Source organism: Megascapheus bottae, chromosome 18, assembly GCF_031878675.1.
Source record: "Megascapheus bottae isolate mThoBot1 chromosome 18, mThoBot2.hap1, whole genome shotgun sequence".
Taxonomy (NCBI): Eukaryota; Metazoa; Chordata; class Mammalia; order Rodentia; family Geomyidae; genus Megascapheus; species Megascapheus bottae.
Genome location: NC_143526.1, coordinates 27844890 through 27864647, shown reverse-complemented (window position 1 = coordinate 27864647; position 19758 = coordinate 27844890). Strand labels below are relative to the sequence as shown.

At 47.5% G+C, this 19758-nt stretch overlaps 1 protein-coding gene across 1 annotated transcript; it reads right to left on the bottom strand.

Annotated features, from left to right (window-relative positions):
- Positions 1 to 972: 972 nt before the first annotated feature.
- Positions 973 to 17274, bottom strand: Nsfl1c (NSFL1 cofactor). Its single transcript, XM_090352092.1, has 9 exons — positions 17137 to 17274; positions 15006 to 15103; positions 12554 to 12628; positions 9673 to 9838; positions 9017 to 9109; positions 6516 to 6625; positions 6073 to 6210; positions 2689 to 2853; positions 973 to 1361 (listed from the first exon to the last, which is right to left on the bottom strand). Exons 1-9 carry the CDS (start codon positions 17239 to 17241, stop codon positions 1199 to 1201), a joined length of 1113 nt encoding a protein of 370 aa, XP_090208218.1. The 5' UTR covers positions 17242 to 17274; the 3' UTR covers positions 973 to 1198.
- Positions 17275 to 19758: the final 2484 nt, after the last annotated feature.

Here is a 19758-nt window from a genome sequence, read left to right as displayed (position 1 = left end):
TGTTAATTAAGGTAAGAATCTCATGGTCTTTCCTGCCTGGGCTGGCTTTGAATTGTGATCTTCAGATCTCGGCCAGTACCTGGCTCCTGGTCTGTTTTCTTTTTTCTGCCAGCATTGAAGCTTCAACTTTCCTGCTCACAGCTGGTGCCCTTCCACTTCCAGCTTTTTTTTTTAAAAAAAAATAGTTATATGAAGAGTCAGACTTGTCTACCTGGGCTGGCTCCAAAATGGGATCATCAGATCTTACTGACATCCCAGCTCTCATTCTGGTTTTTCATAGTTCAGGTGACAATTTTGATTCTCCAGTCACTTCCACCTTGCTGCAGTAAACACGAGAGGCCATTGCTGTGATTACTGGGTTGTAAGCATCAAGCCAAGGCCTGTTCTCAGGATGTCTTCCCAGCTGAGTATGCTTCTGTGTAGGGTTCCGGACTGGAGCAGTGGGTAATGCAGAAAGGATGACAAGCATCACAGATCTGCTCAGTCCTTGCTCGTTACAGGAAGGTGGAACAGGTTCCTACCCCCCCCCCCCCCGCCCCACTCTTTCCCAACCTGTGCAAGGAAGCAAACTGCATGGTAGAGGGTCTTTACCAGGCCAGAACTGCAGCCCACGGCACTGGAGTCAGAAGTGGGAGAGAAAAGTACACACTAAAGCCACAGGCTCATGTCATACTCACCTTAGTGACTGACTGAAAGCTCTAGCAAACACCTACAGCTAGTGATGTTATGGCAGAGGATGTCCAACTCTGTATCACTGGTGAATAGCTCATGGCATTTTGTTCTTCTGGGCTGAATTCCCTGTGAAGGGGATCCCCACAAGCCATGGTTAGGGGTGGTAGGACATGGCAGTAGGTGAGCGGCATGTGCCGAATGATGTTTACAAAAGCTAAAGTCCCCTCTCCAAGATAAACAATCCTTTACAGCCACCAAAGCCGCCTCAGTGGGCACTCATACAACATGTGGTGACAGCCCTTCCGTTTTTTTGGTTTTTATTTTTTTCTTTAAAGTCCATTGATCATCACAAAAACTCAGGAAATGCAACTAAGGAAAAAAGAAACCAAATGTCCAACCGAAGTCTAAGAACCCAGAGCTACGGAGACGTGGCACTGGACTGCTGGGTATGCACAGGGGAAGGAGCATGTCCCCACAGGCATGGGTGCTGGCCATGGGAGACACAGGAGGGAGGGAGGCCGGGTGGTTATGTTAACCGCTGCACGATGACAGCATTGAGCAGGTTGGCTTCCTTCAGGGTCTGGTTCTCGTCAGCCAGCTCTTTGTTGGGGAAGGTAGTCATGAGGACAAAGCTGGTGGCAGCCATGGCTGGCCGGGCGTCCACAATGAAGAGCCGGACGTCGCTGATCCTGGAGGAGGGATAGCAGGAAGCAGTGAGCAGAGTCCGCTGCTGCCCCACAGCTGCCACCGGGGAGGAAGGGTGATCACCTGCAGAGTCCCCTCTCTGCCCACTCCTCTACCGTTGGCAAAGCTCACCAGGAAGCACTGCAGATCAGTCCCACCACCCATGTGGAACGCTCCCATCTTCCTACTCTGCCCAAGGCCTGCTTGAGCTTACCCTCCTGCCTTTTCTCGTCCCTCATTGTATGTAGTGATTCATCAGGCCACACTCTGCTGTGCAGCTCTGTAAGCCCCATCTCCCTTCCTCTAATCCAGACTAAGCCTCCACAAGGCAGCATTCCCCTGCTCTAGGGCACTGAGTTGTAAGTGAACATTTCCGGGCAATTGGACTACTGTCTCAGAAGGACACAGGGCAGCAGGAGCAAGCTGTCCAGGAATCCCTTTCTCCACAAGGTGCCTGGCCTGAATGCTGTAATAGCAGGATGGCCACCTCCCTCCAACAGCCTCCTGCTCCTGTGCCATCCATGGCATGTAGTCCTGTTCTGCACCTTGGGTGAGCAGCAGCCATGCAGGGTCATGAATGAGGATCTCAGGCCAGCGAGCTGGAAACGCCACCCCTTTAGAGAGGTCCCAGCAGGCCTCCTTGTGCTCCTGGCTTCATTCCTGAGCTTGCTTTACACCTTTACCTTAAGACTGGCCAACACTCAACAGCTATGAAACCTGTCACTGGCCCACATATGGGTCCTGACTTAGCTCACAACTAACGAAGCTTTCTGTCCTAGAGAAAGGAGCTGCCTTCACAGCAAACAGCCCTCCAGAAAAATACTAGTTGCTTTAATGTCTTGGTGCCTCAGTTTCCCTATCGTTAAAAGAGTAAGTAGTTTGCTTGATCATCCCAGATGGCCTGGGACAACACAGCAGGATTCTTACAATTCTCAAAGACCATTTGCAGAAAACCTTATTTCCTAGTGGTTTTCAGGGCCCCTGGAGGGAGGGTGGGAGAGGAAGTCAGCTGGCAAGATATAGACACTGTATTCCCTGTCCCGTCAGCAATAGCAGCTCTAATTAGGTCTCACTGGTACCTGGGCTTTAGCATACGATTTCTTTTTGGATAGAGCTCAGGGCTTGAACCCCAGAGATGAAGAATGAGACCCAATGGAGGGAACAGAGTAGTGCTTGGCTAATGTGATGGGCTAGCGGGGACTGGGATCAAGGACTTCAGACCTGCAAACATTCCACCCCGCTGCTCAGGAAAAACACAAGCTGCCCTCCCCTACTTCCCACACCTCTGCCAGGGATGTTGCTAGTACCCGCAAGGGCAGGGGCACAAGGTACCTGTGGCTGTGGTTAAATTTCTGCACCAGCCGCCCACCATCAGCAAGCCGGATTTGGATGTTTGTGGTGGGCTCCGACTCGTTGATTGAGATGGAAGAGCTAGCTTTGGCTTCGTTCTCTGCCTGCTGGGCTGGAGAGCTGGTATTTAACACCTGGGGGGCAGTACTGAGAGAAAAGGAGAGCATCAAGATAGGAGCAAAGACCAAGCTCCAGCAGGCAGCCCTTTCTCAGATGGTCACTGAGTGGCTGTCGTGCATAGCCCTATTTGGTGAGCTACATAATGACTTCAGACAGACAGATGGGACTCAGGAGAATTTCCCTCACCTCCTGAGTCACTTGTTAGAGCTGCTTCCTCAGGCGGAGCCTTGGGTCAGCTCTTAAGTTTCTTTCTTCCTTAGAGAACAGGAACAAAGCTGAAGGGCCCAGGGGACCAACATGAGTCCAGGCTCTATGAATGGGTTGAAGGGGCATTCCAGTCAGTGGCTTAGGCAGCCTTAACACAGCGTGCAGGTGACTGGTTGTGATGTGCTTTTTAGGGTGGCATCCCATAGTATGACCGCAGGTATACATTGCATACTTTTGTGCCAATCATAGAGTCAATAGGGATTAGAATTCCTGGGCCATTTAAGGGCTAAGTTGTGTATTAATTATACAATGAATAGAGATATGCCAGCATACAGCTCAGATCTTACAATCAGATGGACCAGGATCTAAGATCACCAGCTAGCTGTGTGCTCTTAGGTATTGCTTCAAACTGCTTTAGCTTCAGAAAAGAGCTTAAAAAATAAATCAAGACTGTTTATCTTCGTTATTTATATTATTATTATTATTATTATTATTATTTTTTTTTTTTTTTTGCCAGTCCTGGGCTTGAGCTCAGGGCCTGAGCACTGTCCTTGGACTTTATCAAGGCTAGAGCTCTACCACTTGAGCCTCAGCACCACTTCCGGCTTTTTTCTATGTATGTGGTGCCGAGGAATCGAACCCGGGTCTTCATGCATGCTAGGCAAGCACTTTAACCACTAGGCCAAACTCCCGGCCCTATTTATATTATTTTTTTTGGCCAATCCTGGGCTTGAGCTCAGGGCCTGAGTCCTGTCCTTGGACTTTCTCAAGGCTAGAGCTCTACCACTTGAGCCTCAGCACCACTTCCGGCTTTTTTCTAAGTATGTGATGCTGAGGAATCGAACCTGGGTCTTCGTGCATGCTAGGCAAAGCACTCTACCATTAGGCCAAACTCCCAACCCCATATCTTAGTTATTTTTGATTAGAGAATTATATAAATTACCAGGGGCGCTGACAAACATGAAATGCACATATACCTCCCAATTCTCAATAGCCACCTGGAAGCCTCTCCTGTGAACCAGGAGAGATTTGTTCTTAGCTTTTCTTAGTTTGTTCTTAGCTTTTCTCTTAGCAGATTATCTCTGTGAGAGGAGAGACTGTTAGGTGCCAGATCCGTTCCTATACCTCACCCTTCCTCTTTTGAAAATGGAGATCTACTCTTCACCCTGCAAACCTTTGAGAACAGGCTAACCAATGAGTGGAGGCCATCCTAGGCTTTGCAGTGGCACCGTAAGCCCTCTGGCCCCAGCTCTACTGCAGACGTGGCAATGTAGCCTTGAGCAAGTCACACAGCTTCTCAGGGCTTCTGTGTTTCTTTGTTCAGCTGTAAGGATCAGATGAGAGGACATAAGCAGAGGGCCTGGCAAAGGAGCAGAGGAAGTCCTCCAGGCTGACTGCTACAGGGCTCCCTTACCAGCATAGCTCCCCTCAGCACTGTGAGGTCAAGGACCTCACAGACCTGGCTGTGATACTCTCACCTACCATTTCTTTTACAAGGGGAAGTGGGATGCACAATGAGCACAGCAACTATTTGTAAGGTGCCATCTCCAGGCAGGTCCAATGCAACACACACAGATTCACTTGAGCCTCAGAACAGTCCATGAGATAGGGACTCATCACCTGTGAGTACAGGTGAGGACTGCTAGGTGTGGAAGTCCCTAGCTATAATATCGGCACTTCGTAGTTAAGATTTGCAGCCAACCTGAGTTCGTGACGACCCTGGACTACACAGTGAAACCTTGTCTCAAAAACAAACAAAAATCCAAAACAAACAGGAAACAGGCACAGTGGGGTCATGCATCTGCCAAGAACCCAGTGTTGATCTGAGGGGTAGCAGGATAGAATCCCAGCTGTTTGATTTCAGAAACTTTATCAATTAAAAAAATACAATCTCTGGGGCTGAGAGTTTGGCCTAGTGGTAGAATGCTTGCCTAGCATGTATGAAGGCCTGGGTTTGATTCCTCGGTATCACATACATAGAAAAAAGCTAGAAGTGGTGCTGTGGCTCAAGTGGTAGAACTGTAACCTTTAGAAAGAAGTCCAAGGACAGTGCTCAGGCCCCAAGTTCAAGTCCCACAACTGATAAAAACAAAACAAAACAAAAAAACAATCTCCTATTCAGTAGAGAACTACTGAGAAAGTACAGCTCACCCCCGCATGTACTAGAGGCACCAGGAGGCCACGCAAGCACATGCACAAGACCCACACATAGCATGGCCAACAAGAGCAGAGATGGGAAAACCTAGCTCAGCACTGACCAGCAATTTGGCCCTAGGCAAGGCCAGACCTGACTGAATGGGGACAAAACAGGATTAAAGAGATAAATACATGGAAATGTTTATTGCTGTATGTAGCAGCAAGCCCTCAAATGGCTGCCTGCTGTCGTTATCTAAGCATTGTCACTGTCCTATTACATTCACATGAATCCCAGACCCAAATCACTGAGGTGCTCCAACCTACCCATGACCATTACAGCCCTTCTGAGAGGTGCTCCCAGCCTGTGCTGGGAAGGGAAGAAGAGGAGCAGAAGCTGACACACTGGGCTCCTGCTTCCTCAATAAGAGCATAGCACTCTATTCATTGTGTGGGACACACCAAGGACAGCCCTCAACCTGGTCTTCCTGAGAACTGTCACCCTGGGTCTCCCCAAAGAGCTAGCCATCTGCTGCAGAGAGGACAATCCATGCAGAAGCAAGGAAGTCAGGGGTGACCTCTACAACTGGCAGTCTCCTTGCAAACATGGGGTCACAGGAAACCAGCCTTTCTCACAACAAGAGCCTCCGTCAACAAAGTGCTTATCGTCTTCACAATGGAATAAACTGTCACAATTACAAGTCTGAGACTCAGCTATGTCCTTTGCAAAAACAACCAGAAGGCCTGGCAAGTAACCCAGGCTCACCCAGCAGCAGTGACCCCACCCTCAAGTACATTCTTGGAGACAGCAAACAGGTGACGTTTTTCCAACTGTCAAGTTAACCCCTGCCAGAAATGGAAGCACCACAACACTCAGAATCAATATGACTCAGGCCATATTCTCACCTGCCCAGTTTCTGGCCCTCGCCAGTGAAAGCTTTGAAGGCTCCCTTGGGTCTCACAAAGTCCTCATCCCGATGGTCCTCCATGTCTAAGTTCACCTGCCCACCATGTGCTAACCTCCGCAGTTCTGCCGGCACCTCCCTGTGAGACAAAAGACAATGTTGGGGTTCACAGTGGAGATGGAAAATACCAGCAATGGTTATAAAGGGGAAGAAACTGTTTGAGAGGGAACAGTTACTGGAGTGGACATGGAGAGGCTCTACTTCTCTTTCCTGTTTCACCACAGCAAACACTGTCCAAAGGAAAAATGGACAGTTTTTGAAACAGATCTGTGAATATGTACTTGGTTGTACTAACTAATTAAAAAACTTTATGATAAATGTTCAGCTTCGTTTTTCCACTTGCCATGACACTAACTGGAAACAAAAGAAGGCCTTCCTGCTCACCCTCTGCGGATAGACTCCAGAAACTGGGCATTGGATGGGTCTTGGTAGCTCCGGAGTTCACCATTGTCCAAGCTGAATCCACTTTTCCAGAGCTTCAGCACGACATGAACCTGGAATGACAGGAGTGAAGCAGTTAATGTAAAGAGAGGAACCTGGCAACACATAAACTTGAACTTGCAGAACTATTCCCAGCTATGCTGCTGCTATTCAAATACCAACAGGCAGGCATTCATATGGATATATACATGCATGCAAAGGGAGCCTAGCCAGACACCAATGGATGAGGAGTGTTGGCACTGTTTTTTTTTTTTCTTCTGCCAGTCCTGGGGCTTGAACTCAGGGCCAGAGCACTGTACTTGAGCTTTCAAGGATAGCACTCTACCATTTGAGCCATAGCCATGACATTCAGCCTTTTCTGTGTATGTGGTACCAAGGAATCGAACCCAGAGCTTCATGCATGCTAGGCAAGCACTCTACTACTCGGCCACATTCCTGGCCCTGGTACTGCTTATGGAGACCTGGGTTTGTGTCTTCACTGGCATTCACTGGCTAGGTGGCTGAATGTGAGTAATCCAATAAGCTGCTGTTTCCCTGATCTGTGGGGCTGTCAGTGCTTGTATGCAGCTAGTATTCTACTCAACTGCCACAGCCACACTATTCCTGGGCTATTTTCAGTCATTAGAAGTGGTGCTATGGCTCAAGTGGTAGAGCATTGGCCTTAAACACAGAGAGGCTCAAGGATAGAGCCCAGGCCTTGAGTTCAAGCCCCAAGACTGGCAAAAATAAAAAAAGGTACCTGCAATGGTGCTCATTTTGAGAAGGAACTATACAACTTGTAGGTAGGGATAGGAAGGAAAAACTGGGAGAAAGAGAGGGAAGGGGTGATATTATCTAAATGGAAATGTATACTCTTACCTGACTTTTGTAACTGTAACCCCTCTATATATCACCTTTATAACAATTAAACAACAACAACAACAACAAAAAGGGTCCGGGAGCATAGCAGTAGTAGAGTGCTCACCTAGCATGCATGAAACCCTGGGTTCAATTCCTTGGTACCACATACACAGAAAAACCTGGAAGTGGTGCTATGCTCAGGTGGTAGAGCACTAGCCTTGAGCAAAAAGTGTCCAAGGACAGTGTCCAGGCCCTGAATCCAACTGAATCCAAGCCCCAGGACTGGCAAAAAAAAAAAAAAAAAGGTACTCACAATTGCTGTTAACAACCTGGTAACCACTGCTACAAGGAAATAAGATCTAGCTCCTTCACTTCACTTTGGAATAAATCCCCAAAGTATTTTTTTTAAAAAAGATTCAAAATTAGCTGGGCACCAATGGCTCATGCCTATAAAACTAGCTATTCAGGAGGCTGAGATCTAGGAACTTGGTTTGAAGCCAGTCCAGACAGTAAAGTCTAAGAAACTCTTCTTTTTGGTGGATTGTGAGGATTGAACTCTGGGCCTGGGTACTGTCCCTGAGCTCTTTAGTTCAAGGTTATTGCCCTACCCATTGAGCCACAGCCCCACTTCTCATTTTCTAGAGATTAATTGGAGATAAAGAGTCTCCAGTTGTAGCCCGGGGTTGGTGGCTCACGTCTATAATCCTAGCTACTCACGAGGCAGAGATCTGAGGATCACAGGTCAAAGCCAGCCTGAGACTCTTATCTTCAATTAACCACTAGAAAACTGGAAGTGGTGCTGTGGCTCAAAGGATAGGGCGGGCAGCCTTGAGCTGAAGAGCTCAGGGACAATGCCCAGGCCCAGTGGGAGGGGGGTAGCCTTGAGCTGAAGAGCTCAGGGACAGCACCCAAGCCCAGAGTCCAAACCCCATGACTAACCGCCCCCTCCCCCAAAAGTTTCCGATTCTTTAGTCCCCCAGGAGGCTTTGAACCACAATCTCCTCAGTCTCCTTAGTATTTAGAATTACAGCTGTGAGCCACTGCGTCCCAGTTACACAAAACTCTTATCCCTAACTCCTAAAAAAAAAAAAAAACCCAAAACCAAAAAATCCCCAGAAGTACATCTGTGGTTCCAATGGTAGAGCACTAACCTTGAGCAAAATGCTCAGGGATAGTGACCAGGCCCTTAGTTCAAGTCCCAGAACTGGGATCAAAAAAATAAATAAAAATGATACAGTATGATTGCCCTTGTAAGGGGAGAGACTTTATGTACATAGAAAAAAGTACTGGACATTAGGAAAACAAATGAACAAAAAAATGTTTCAGATTTAATCTGGTGGTCTGAACACCAAGCTCTTCACCCAGCCCATACCATGAGGAATCCCGAATATGCTGTCCTTCCACCTGAGACCCGCGGCATGCTCAGAAACCTTCCTGTATCACAACCTCCTCCACCCCTTCCCCTAGCGGATGAGATGCCTTTGCCTTCCCTGGAGTGCCCTGTTGAGACACAGCAGGAGCACTGTTTCAGCAGGCCCCCTCTCAGAGGCCACTGGTTCCCACACACATGACTGCTTCTTTAGGGAAGGCAGGGGCTCACTCACATCTTGGCTGGAATGCCGTCGCCTTTCTCCTGCCACGTAGGCAGACTCTTCTTCTGGTGCTGCCCCAAGGCGGTAGCCACCCCCTGCAAATGGCTGTCAGAGAAGAGTTTGTGAACATGATGGTGCTTATTACTCAGATACAATGATGCATTTTAGGTGAGGAAAGAAGGCAAAGATCCTGAGGAATGGGAATCAAACTCAAGGGACCCTGGGGCCAGCAGTATGTAAATAAATCAGGTGGCCAGGACTGGGGTGAAAGCTGCAAATAGCAGAGATGCCCAGCTACAGGAAATAGCAACCACAAACCACTAGTGAATTATGGCAATGGAGGAATTGGAGTGCAACACTAAAGACTTGTAGATTTTTCCCAATATCAGATATTCAAATTTTACATGGAAATTGGTAGTGATTACTTCAATTCAAAAAGATAAAAGCAAAACATTTATTGAACCATAATGCATAGGCCAATGCAACCATGTTTTCAGGACAGATGTAGGCCACAGGTTTAGAAATTTTGTCCTTAACTGTGTTTCCCTGTAAAAGGGTGAAAGAAACTACCCAGAGAGCAAAGAGAAAAAGATAAATCAGTCCCTAGCTAGAAGCAGCCCTCCTCAGGAATTGAGTGGTGTGGGCACAGACAACAACTCCTATCTCACTCTTGGTTTACTGGTCTCTCCAGGACTCTTGGTCACTCGCTCCACGGCTACGGCTCCGTGTTCCTTGGCACCTTTAAATAGATCATCCACCAGCTCGTTGGGACTTTTCTTCCTGGGAGGGCCGACAATCTGCTGTCCACTTCTCTCTGAGCCCCCAGCATAAAACCTGTGTAGAAAACACATTTCTAACACCAAATGCAATTGGGAAATGAGTAGCAACCAAAAGCACTTAGGAAATGAACAGCACATGCACCAAGTTTTGGGCAAGGGCACCCTGAAGTGAAGAGTATGACGCTCATTTTCAAGGTAGTTATCGGCTAGCTGGGGACACACATAAGGAGGGAGGCAGGCACAATGCAATGTGAGCAGCCACGAAGTCAGCAAGGCCTCTGGGCACAATGAACATGGAAAGACAGCCAGCCAAGCCTACCAAGAATAGTGTCTCTTGAGCGGGGTCCAAGATGAGGTCATGAGATGAAGGATGGGGAAGGGCATTCCAGGCAGGCACATCAGCAGGTTAGCTCAGGAAAGTACCAGCGGGCACCATCCACCTGGAGACCAGGCACCTCTCCAGGAGAAACTGAGGCCCTAGTTAGAAGTAGCTATCCTAGCAGCTCTGGATCAATGGTGTCAATGGAGTAGTTAATACAAGCAGCTAGGCTCCAGTCCTGGCTCTGCCACTGTGCTGTCTGCTCTGTACACTCCCCTTTCTTTGATATGGGAAGGAAGGATTTCACATGCCCTACCTACCTGCTCCTTAAGTGAAGGTCGTCAAGTTCAAATCAGCAGATGGATGCAAAAGAATAAGCAGAGGAATGTACATGTGAGGCAATGTGACAACACCAGTGCTCTCGTGAGACTCGCCTCCCACTGCTATTCTGTGATACACATGGAGGGCCTGGAGGAGACAGTACTGAGCAGGCAGGGAAGTTCTAATTCAAATACAAGCCTCAAGATAACATAGTGGGTGCTATAATGGGGCTGGAACTGGCTTGAGACATAGTTAGGATTTTGCCTGGATCTGGGAATGAGCTGTCATACAATTAACTGCCTCCTATCACTCTTGGTTACTGCTAGTGTTAGATCAACAACATATTCCCTAGTGGGGAGAGTAAAACCTCTAATAGTCTTGACCTCCAATTCCTTCAATTTGGAAGGGAATTCGAGGCAAAGCTTAGGTTCTGGTAGAGACAAGAATGGGAATTGTTTGAGCATGGGGCTGTGACCCAAGAGAGGGTCCTAGCTTGGGGAATGTGACCTGGCAAAACTGGAGGTTATTTGGGAGCTGGACAGTCACATACTTGATGATATTGCCTTTCACTCAAGGAGTGTAAAACTTAACGTACATTCCTATTTATATATTCCTATGTAGTTAAAAGGATGGTTTTGAGGCAGTGTGAAGGTCACCATATAGATGCTAATAGAGAACAGGTAATTTTTCTGCCCACTTTTCGCACACTGACTACTGTGAAATAAACCTATTTCCACAGTGATTAATATATTATGTTCCAAAGGAACAAGACAGACACATGGAGACTCAAAACCCATGAAATGAAGCCATAACCAGTTTGTTCTTGTTCAATGCAGTTAGATAATATTCCACCAGACAGATTGAAAGGTCTTTAGTCAAATCCTAAAACTTACCTAAATGCTGAACATCCTGTCTGACAATTATTATTATAGCTACTGAAAATGCTTAGGAGAATTTTAATGACAAAGTATTAATACAGCTAAATACATGGACATGGACGACACACACACACACACACTCATGCGCATTATGGGGATTGAACTCAGGTCCTGGGCGCTGTCCCTGAGCTTTTGGGCTCAACGTTAGCGCTCTACCACTTAAGCCACAATGCCACTTGGAGATAAGAGTCTCGTGGACTTTTATGCCTGGGCTGGCTTTGCACTGAGATTCTCAGATCTCAGCGAAGATTACAGGTGTAAGCCACTGGCAGTTGGCTCAAAAAATATTTTTATCATGTAATTACACCTGCCATATAAAATACAGTATATAAAACAAAGTATATTTACACATGGAACAAAGATAGGAGAATATACCAAACATTAACTAGTTACTAAACTATAAGTGTCTGTCACTTTTTCATTATACTAGACAAGTACTCAACACAGAAATAAACATAAATTTTATTACGATGCTCCTAAAAATAAAAACAGTATGGGGGTGTTGGGGGAATGTACATTTATAAGCCTATTATTCTATGTATATACTGCTTTAACCTACAAAAGAAAAAAGCTTGTCAGGTACCAGTGGTTCATGCCTATAACCCTAACTACTGAGGAGGAAAAGATCTGCGGATCATGGCTTCAAGCCAGCCTAGACAGAAACTCCATGAGACACTTATTTTCAATTAACTATCAAAAAACCTGGAAACAGAGCTATGGCTCAAGTGGTAAGGTGCTAGCCTTGAGCACAAAAGCTTAATAACAGAGCCCAGGCCATCAGTTCAAGACCCAGTACTGGTGTGCAAGAACAAACACACATAATTTTAAAACGTAAAAGCTGGAAAGAAATACATCAAAAGTAGGGACACCTGTTTATGTCCAAGTTGCAGAATGAATTTTCCTTTCATACTGGTTTGTTTCCCTTCCACTAATAATATTCCTCGATATTTTAGCAGCTACCACCACCACCACGACAACCCGAAACAAAAACAAAACCCCTAAAACAAACCAATCCAGAGCATGACAAAATGAAACAAGCACTGGATGGGGACCACGTTTAAGCTGCAGGGACTAGGAGTCTATCCCTCCTACAGTGGCAACGGCCAACTGTGACAGCCTGTGTATTCCATATCTGGTTCTGGTTACTGAGGTACTACGGTGGACTTCCTGTGGGCTCCCATCAGAGACTTACCTCTGGCCCTCCTCTTCCTCCTCGTCTTCATCTTGGTCATGAATGAGGTCTCTGAAGGAGGTCACCCTATTATCACTGGAGACAGAAAGGAACAAAATTATTTCAGGAAAGTTTAAAAAGAAAAGGTAAGGCCCAGAGTTAGCTGCAGACTGAGGACACTAGGGTGATATTCTGTGTGAGGTGGTGGGTAAGAAGAGCATGTGTGCAGAAGCTGAAGACCCCTACGTTTATGAGCAAAATGACGTCGCATTTATTTGAGTCCCTCAGGACTGAGCAGACATTAAAAAGTTCTGAAAGGTGCCATGGCATCTGTGCTGTTCTAGGAGTGGTGAAACGACATTCTCTGATCACTTGTCTTTACTGAGTAACTGACTTTAAGTCCCAATGGAATGCTGGGACTTAACAGCCTGGCACAGAAGTGGCTACTGGATCTATAAGGAAACCCGGTACAGTTTTCACAGGCTGGTGGTACAGATGGCCAGGCAGCCATCTGTAATACTCAACCATAGAAGCCGTGACAGAGGAACTACATGAGGTACCATGAGCACTAAGATTCCCAAGCCTCCCACTCCAGGTGTGTGTTGAGAAGAGCTTACGAAACACTTCTCATGGGGCTGGGATTGTGGCCTAGTGGTACAGTGTTTGCCTAGCATGCATGAAGCCCTGGGTTTGATTTCTCAGTACCACATAAACAGAAAAAGCCAGAAGTGGCCCTATGGCTCAAGTGGTAGATGCTAGCCTTGAAAAAAGAAGTTCAGAGACAGTGCCCTGGCTGTGAGTTCAAACCTCAGGACTGGAAAAACAAACAACAAAAAACTACTCAGGAAAACATGTTTGGATGGCAGGTGGGCAAATAGGTGGATAAAGAATGGTAGGGCTGAAAGGAAAGGGGATAGTAAGTACAGCACCACAGAAAGCTGACTATGCAAACAAGACTCAAGTACATCATGGTGAAAGCAGGATCAAGAGTCCAGAAGAGAAATCAAGCAGTGTATAGGTTACCTTTAGATTACCTGCTAACATATATACAAACTCACATCTACAGGGTTCAGGTAATCTAAATATCTTCTCAAGTCCTTTCTACACTCTTCTTAGGGGGCCAGAGGCTCTACGTTGTTTTAGCTTCAAAGGAGGAGTTTGCTGATTGGGTGCTGCTCTGCAGAAGCAGTAATGACTTGAAAAGAAGGTGAATGGCATGGGGACAGGGAGAAGTCAGAAGCAGGCTAGGAGTTTGGTGTCAGCCAGGTTAAGGGGCGATAAGCCTCCCACAGAATTCATCTTGGATGCTAGCATGTTTTGCCTCTCCTGAGAATGGAGTCAGCAATTTCCTTGTAGACAAGGACAAAAAGTAACAAACTGTCCTCCCCACTTCTTTGTTTTGGCTTTATTCAAAGCCATTGCCAAATATGAGATGTAGCCAGAGCAATGAGGCAAAGCCTCTAGGTCTGAATATATGTCTAATCTTTTACACCTTTCAGGATTAACGTGAAACTGTATCTTCTCGATAAGATACATTGTGCTAAGTGCTTTATAAGTTTTAATTCACGTCATTTGCATGTGGAAACTGAGGAACTAAGATAAGGAAACTCCCCAAGAACACAAAACTCTGCAATGGCAGATTTGAACCTGGGCAACCAGGCTCTTGGGCCCGCCCCTTTTCTAATAAATTACTACCATGACAGGACTTTGGAAGTAAGGAAGTGACTGGTATTATAGGCTAAGTTTCAACAGAGATCTGAGCTCACCATTCAAAATCAGACAAGCCAAAGAGACGCTTTCCAATTAACCAGCAAAAAGTCACAAGTGAAGGTGTAGTTTAAGTGACAGAGTTCCAGCTTTCAGTGGTAAAAGCTGAGCAAGTGTGAGGTGAGTTTAAACCTAGTACACAACACACAACACACACACACACACACAATCTCTAGCTAAAACATGTGCTAAAGAAATAATGGGCTGAGGCAGAGAGGGATGTCCTGAGTTCAGACATCTGTTAGAGGTTCTGCCTGTCTCCAGTGGGACCAGCACTGTCCCACACTATAGATCATTTGTCATCTCCATGGGAGGCAGAGGTCAGGAAAGGTGAGGCCAAAGGTGAATACAATTCATCTAATAAGGACGGGTCACATAAATTTGTTTGCACAGTATTCTTCAAAGGGTAGCAGACATCCTAAAACACCAATGCAGTTCCTATTCACCTGCCCTAACCTTTTATCTCTATAGCACCCCTAAAGGACTGCCTCTGGTTTTTACTAAAAAAAGATGCAGTGGCCATTCTTCGTGATTCATAATGACAGGTCCCCCCAGAATCTTAAAAGCAGGTTCTGGTCTTTCTCCCAGAATCAACCATAACCACACCCAGGAACTTGCTGCTTCACACAAAACCTAATCAATCAGAAAAGAGCTCCTTGTCACTGCTGGAAATACTCATGTAGCAGCAACTGAAGTTGGCCCTTACCTGGGGGCTGTGCCTCTGGACACTGAACTGGGGGCTGCCTGTGAAATGGTCACAATGTCATCATCCCCTCCGTCCTCATAAAAGCTCGCTAGCGCGATCTGAAACAGAAAGGTAGTACCTTGGGACCCTTCAACAGTCCTTCACCTAATATACATCATCTTGGAGCACATAGCACTTATAACCTGGACCACAAAGAAATAGACCAAAACATAATTAGCCAACTGTTAATCCAAAACAATTCTACCCATTAAGGGGAAGAATGCAGTAGAAAACCCTCTGAAGTAAAATCTGCATCTATTTATTGAGCGTTTATTGATGTGCTAGGCTGTTCAGAATACTCTGCATGGACTCATTCATTTAATTCCCACAGAACTCCATGCAATTAGTACTCCTGTTTCATTCTATAGTTGATACAGAAACAATGAGAAGTTAAGGAGATTGCCCAAGTTACAGTTAATAAAGAGTGGAGCCAGGTTCCACCCTGGACAGTATGCTCAGACTTGTCCTTAAGTTCTTCTACACAGAAGTCAGAAACTATGGGCAACTCAGTTTCTGAAGCCCAGTTTTTTACCTGTAGGATAGGAACACCTATCCTACCAACCATGAAGAATATTAGACAACACATTACAATGCATTCCTCGCTATGTCTTAGCTCTATACGTACTGAATATAGAAATCCTTTAGGTGTTTCTGTCTCTCTCATCAACTTAAAAGATAGACATCTACTAATTACATATTCTGCATGGAAAGAACAATATTGTGAAAAGACATAGCTCCTTCCTCAGGTGAGACGGGGTATTCTGACACACTGGAGGCAGTGAGGTATTACAGGACATAATCAGAAGGTCCGTATTCTGTCTTGGGATTCGTACTGACCCAACATTCAGACCCTGACCTTATTAGGCAAGTCCTACTATGTGCATGAGCCTTAGTTTCTCCATCTGGAGGGTGAGGAGAAGGGAGTGGATAATCTGTTGAATACATAAATGCAATGTGCTTTTAGTGAGTTTTTCTTAGGTTACTTCTGTCCAGTATACTGGCTTTACACGGCTTATAGAAGTATGTGATACCACGTTAACGGATTTGAGAAGCAACTGCAAAGTCAGCAAATCTACCTGGAATCCCATCCCCTACTCCTTCCTGGCTGTGTAAACCTGGAATACTTTCCCTACCTTTTTGGGTTTCCAATTCCTCAACCTTGCAACAGGGATGGTGTTTACTTGTCTGATTAGTAGCTAGTGTGAGGCCTTGTGTGAGTTACTTAACCTTAAAACCTCAGTTGCAAAATGGGATAAGTAGAGCCCAACAGTTCGTAGCACATGCTCAATAAACATTCGACATCATGTCACCAACCGAATCCGTGGGCCGACCAAGCACATGTATGCACGCCTGTCTACGATCATCAATTATCGAGTGTTGCTTGTTTGCCAGGCATTGCTCTAGGTGGTGATGGTTCACCGGTATGCAAGGGTGAATCCCGGACTCCCGCACCTCACCTCCTCCTCCTCCTAACCAAGTATTCAATGAACGCTCGCTACGTGTCCAAGCTGGCTTCGAACCTTCCACCTCCAGGGCTAGGCCTAAAGTAGCTGGAAACACAGGCGCGAGCCGCTGGCACCCGGATGAGGACCTGGCTTTGCGTCCTGCCTTATCCCCGGCCTTGAGAGAACACAGGCCAGTGAAGCACACGACAAGTGCCACGAGACTCTCCCATTTTACAGGTGAGGCCTCGAGCCCGCAGGTAGGCGGGTAAGAGGGGACGTGGGTCGCGGCCCCCCGCCCCGGGCCCGGCCTCCCCGCCCCCACCCCCCGCCCCCGCGGGCAGCCAGCGGGGCCCGGGGTGCCGCCGCCACGCCCCCCGGCGACCCCGCTCCACGCGGACTGCCGCCGCGTCCCCGGGCCGTGAGAGGGAGAAACTGAGGCCCCCCGCCGGCGGAGGGGCCGCGGCCCCCGGCCTCCCCGAGTCCAGCCCGCCACGCGCGGCCAAGCGGCCCCGGGACCCGGAGGCCTCGGTCGGGCCCCGGCCCGGCAGGGATGACGGTGCGCTTCGGCCGCCCCAGGCTCCCCGGCGCCCGAGCCCCGCGGTTCCCACCCCCGGCCAGCCCGACGCGGCCCGCCTCGCGGCGCACACCTGTAAGTCCCAGCCGGCCGACTCGAGGAAGAAGCGAGCCCGGTCCTCCTCAGCGCCCGTCACCGCCACGAACTCCCTCAGCGCGTCCTGCCGCTCCGCCGCCATCTTCGCCCCGTGCGCTCCCCAAACCGGTCCGGCGGCCGCTGCACAGCCCCAACCCCGCCGCTGCGTTCCGCACGCCGCTTGGCTGGCTGGGCCCGGCCCCGTAGGCCCCGCCCCGCGCGGTGCCTCACGGAAAGCCTTCCGGGTGGGAAACCTCGCCGCTGCGCGCCCCCTGGCGGCCGACGTGCGAACCGCAGCCCAACGGCGTCGGTGAGAGTCAGATTCATCACTTGGGCCTCATCAGCTCCTTTCATGAAATCATTCTCTCTTTCACCTGCATCTCCGTAAAGTATTTCCAGAGAGTGATGGCCGTATGCTCATTCGAGGCTGTGGATAAGGACAAAATTCTTGTCCCCGGTGCTGGGGCTTCACAGTCTGTCATCCCGGCTACCTTAGGGGGATGAAATCCGGGGGATCAGAGGTTCAAAGCCACCCTGGGCAGAAAAATCGGTGAGCTTCATCTCCAAAATAATAGAATACCTTACTAGAGGCATGATTCAAGTCGTAGCACACCAGCCAAGCAAGGGGCCCCGAGTTCAAACCCCAACACTGGCAAAAAAAAAAAAAGAAAAAAAGTCCCTGCCCTTTCATTCTAGGGAAAAGAACCCCAGATGCCACTGCAATGTGCAGAATCCTTCCATGACTGAAAGACAGTGATGGGGAGTCTCTTTCATTGGGAGGAAAAATCTTGTGTATGGCAGAGAGATGCTTTAACAGCATTAGACAACAGTGAGACCCGACCCAACCATAACTGCCACTGGTAAGAGACCACAAACATGACCCTATGAATCTCTGGCCAAGGGCATAAGGCAACACAACAGGACTTGTTTGTGTAGAGGGATGCATTGGCTCGATGATCTTGTTACCTAGCCTGCAATCTGACAGAGTTGAAGGGAGACAAAAACTTACTTTAAAAAATTTTTTTTGCCAGTCCTGGGGCTTGAACAGGGTGGGAGCTGTTTACCTGAGCCTTAGTGCTCAAGACCAGTGCCCTACTACTTTAGCCAACAACATCACTACAACTCTTTCTGAGTAGTTTATAGTTTATTGTAGATAAGTGTCTCATGGACTTCCTGTCTGGGGGCTGGAAGTTTGGTCTAGAGGTAAAGTGCATGCACAGTACAAAGTGCATGCACAAAAACCCAGGCTAGATTCCTTGGTACCACATACATAGAAAAAGCCAGAGGTGGTGCTCTGGCCCAAGTGGTAGAGCTCTAGCTTGAGAAAGCCTGAGGACAGTGTTCTGGCCCTGAGTTCAAGCCCCAGGACTGGCCAAAGGGGGGGGGGACTTGCTATCATGGACTTTCCTGTCTGGACTTGCTTCAAACTGCCATCCTCAGATCTCGGCCTTCAGAATAGTTAGGATTACAGGAATTAGCCTCTGGCATTCAAGGGTAAAAAATATTTCTAAACTTTCATCAGTTTGGCTTTGTGTATGCATGAGGGGAGCTCCTGGAGACACCGTGAACTGATCTCTATGTCTGTGAAAAACTGAAACAACTGAGAGTTCTATCTAGCAGGAGAATTGGGAAATATATCAATACAATGGAATATAACACAGATATGAAGATGAATGAATTACAGCTACTGGTAGTACATCTGGCTAGATCTCAACCAGAAGTTGAGTTTGGGACATTAGTAGAGAGTTTGGAAATGGGAAACACCATGTTTGACTAGGCCTAGCTCCCCTCCCTTCCCTAACCCATAGACATGCACTTGTCTTGACAGAAGGATGGAGTACTTTTGACCGTAACTGACTCTTTCCTTGCTTCATCCTGACACTGAACCCTTGGGGGCCCTATGCCTGGGTTGTCTTTATGCAGAATGCCCCCGATGAGTGGTCTTGGTTCCTCAGCTCCATCTACTACTATCCAGCTTTACATCTTTCAAAAAAATTATTTATTTTGTGTTCCAGGCCTGGGGCTTAAACTCAGGGCGTGAGTGTTGTCACTGAGGGGTTTGTTTTGTTGTTGGTGTTGGTTTTTGTTTTTGTTTTTGCTCAGCACTGTACCACTTGAGCTATACAACTCCACTTCCGGCTTTTGGATGGTTAATTGGAGATAAAACTCTGGGTTGGTCAAACTGTGATCCTCAGATCTCAGCCTTCTGAGAAGCTAGGATTACAGGCATGAGCCACTAGTACCTGGCTTACATCCTTTTTATTTTTATTTAGTTTAATTCAATAATTTATTTTGCCAATCTTAGAGGGCTTGAACTCAGGGCCTGCGTGCTGTCCTGACCTTGTTTTGCTCAAGTCTAGTACTTTACTACTTGAGCTACAGATCTACTTCTGGCTTTTTTGGGTGCTTCACTGTAGGTAAGAGTCTTGTGGACTTTCCTGCTTTGGTTGGCTTGGAACTGAGATCCTCCTCAGGTCTCAGCCTCCAGAGTGCTACATCTTATCTGCAGAAGGAAGTAAAGGATCCTGCAGGCTGGAGGAGGGCAAGGGTGACCAGATGCTTACCAGAGACCCCGAGCATCCTCTTAGGTGAGGGAGGAGGAGCAATGGCAGGCAAAGAT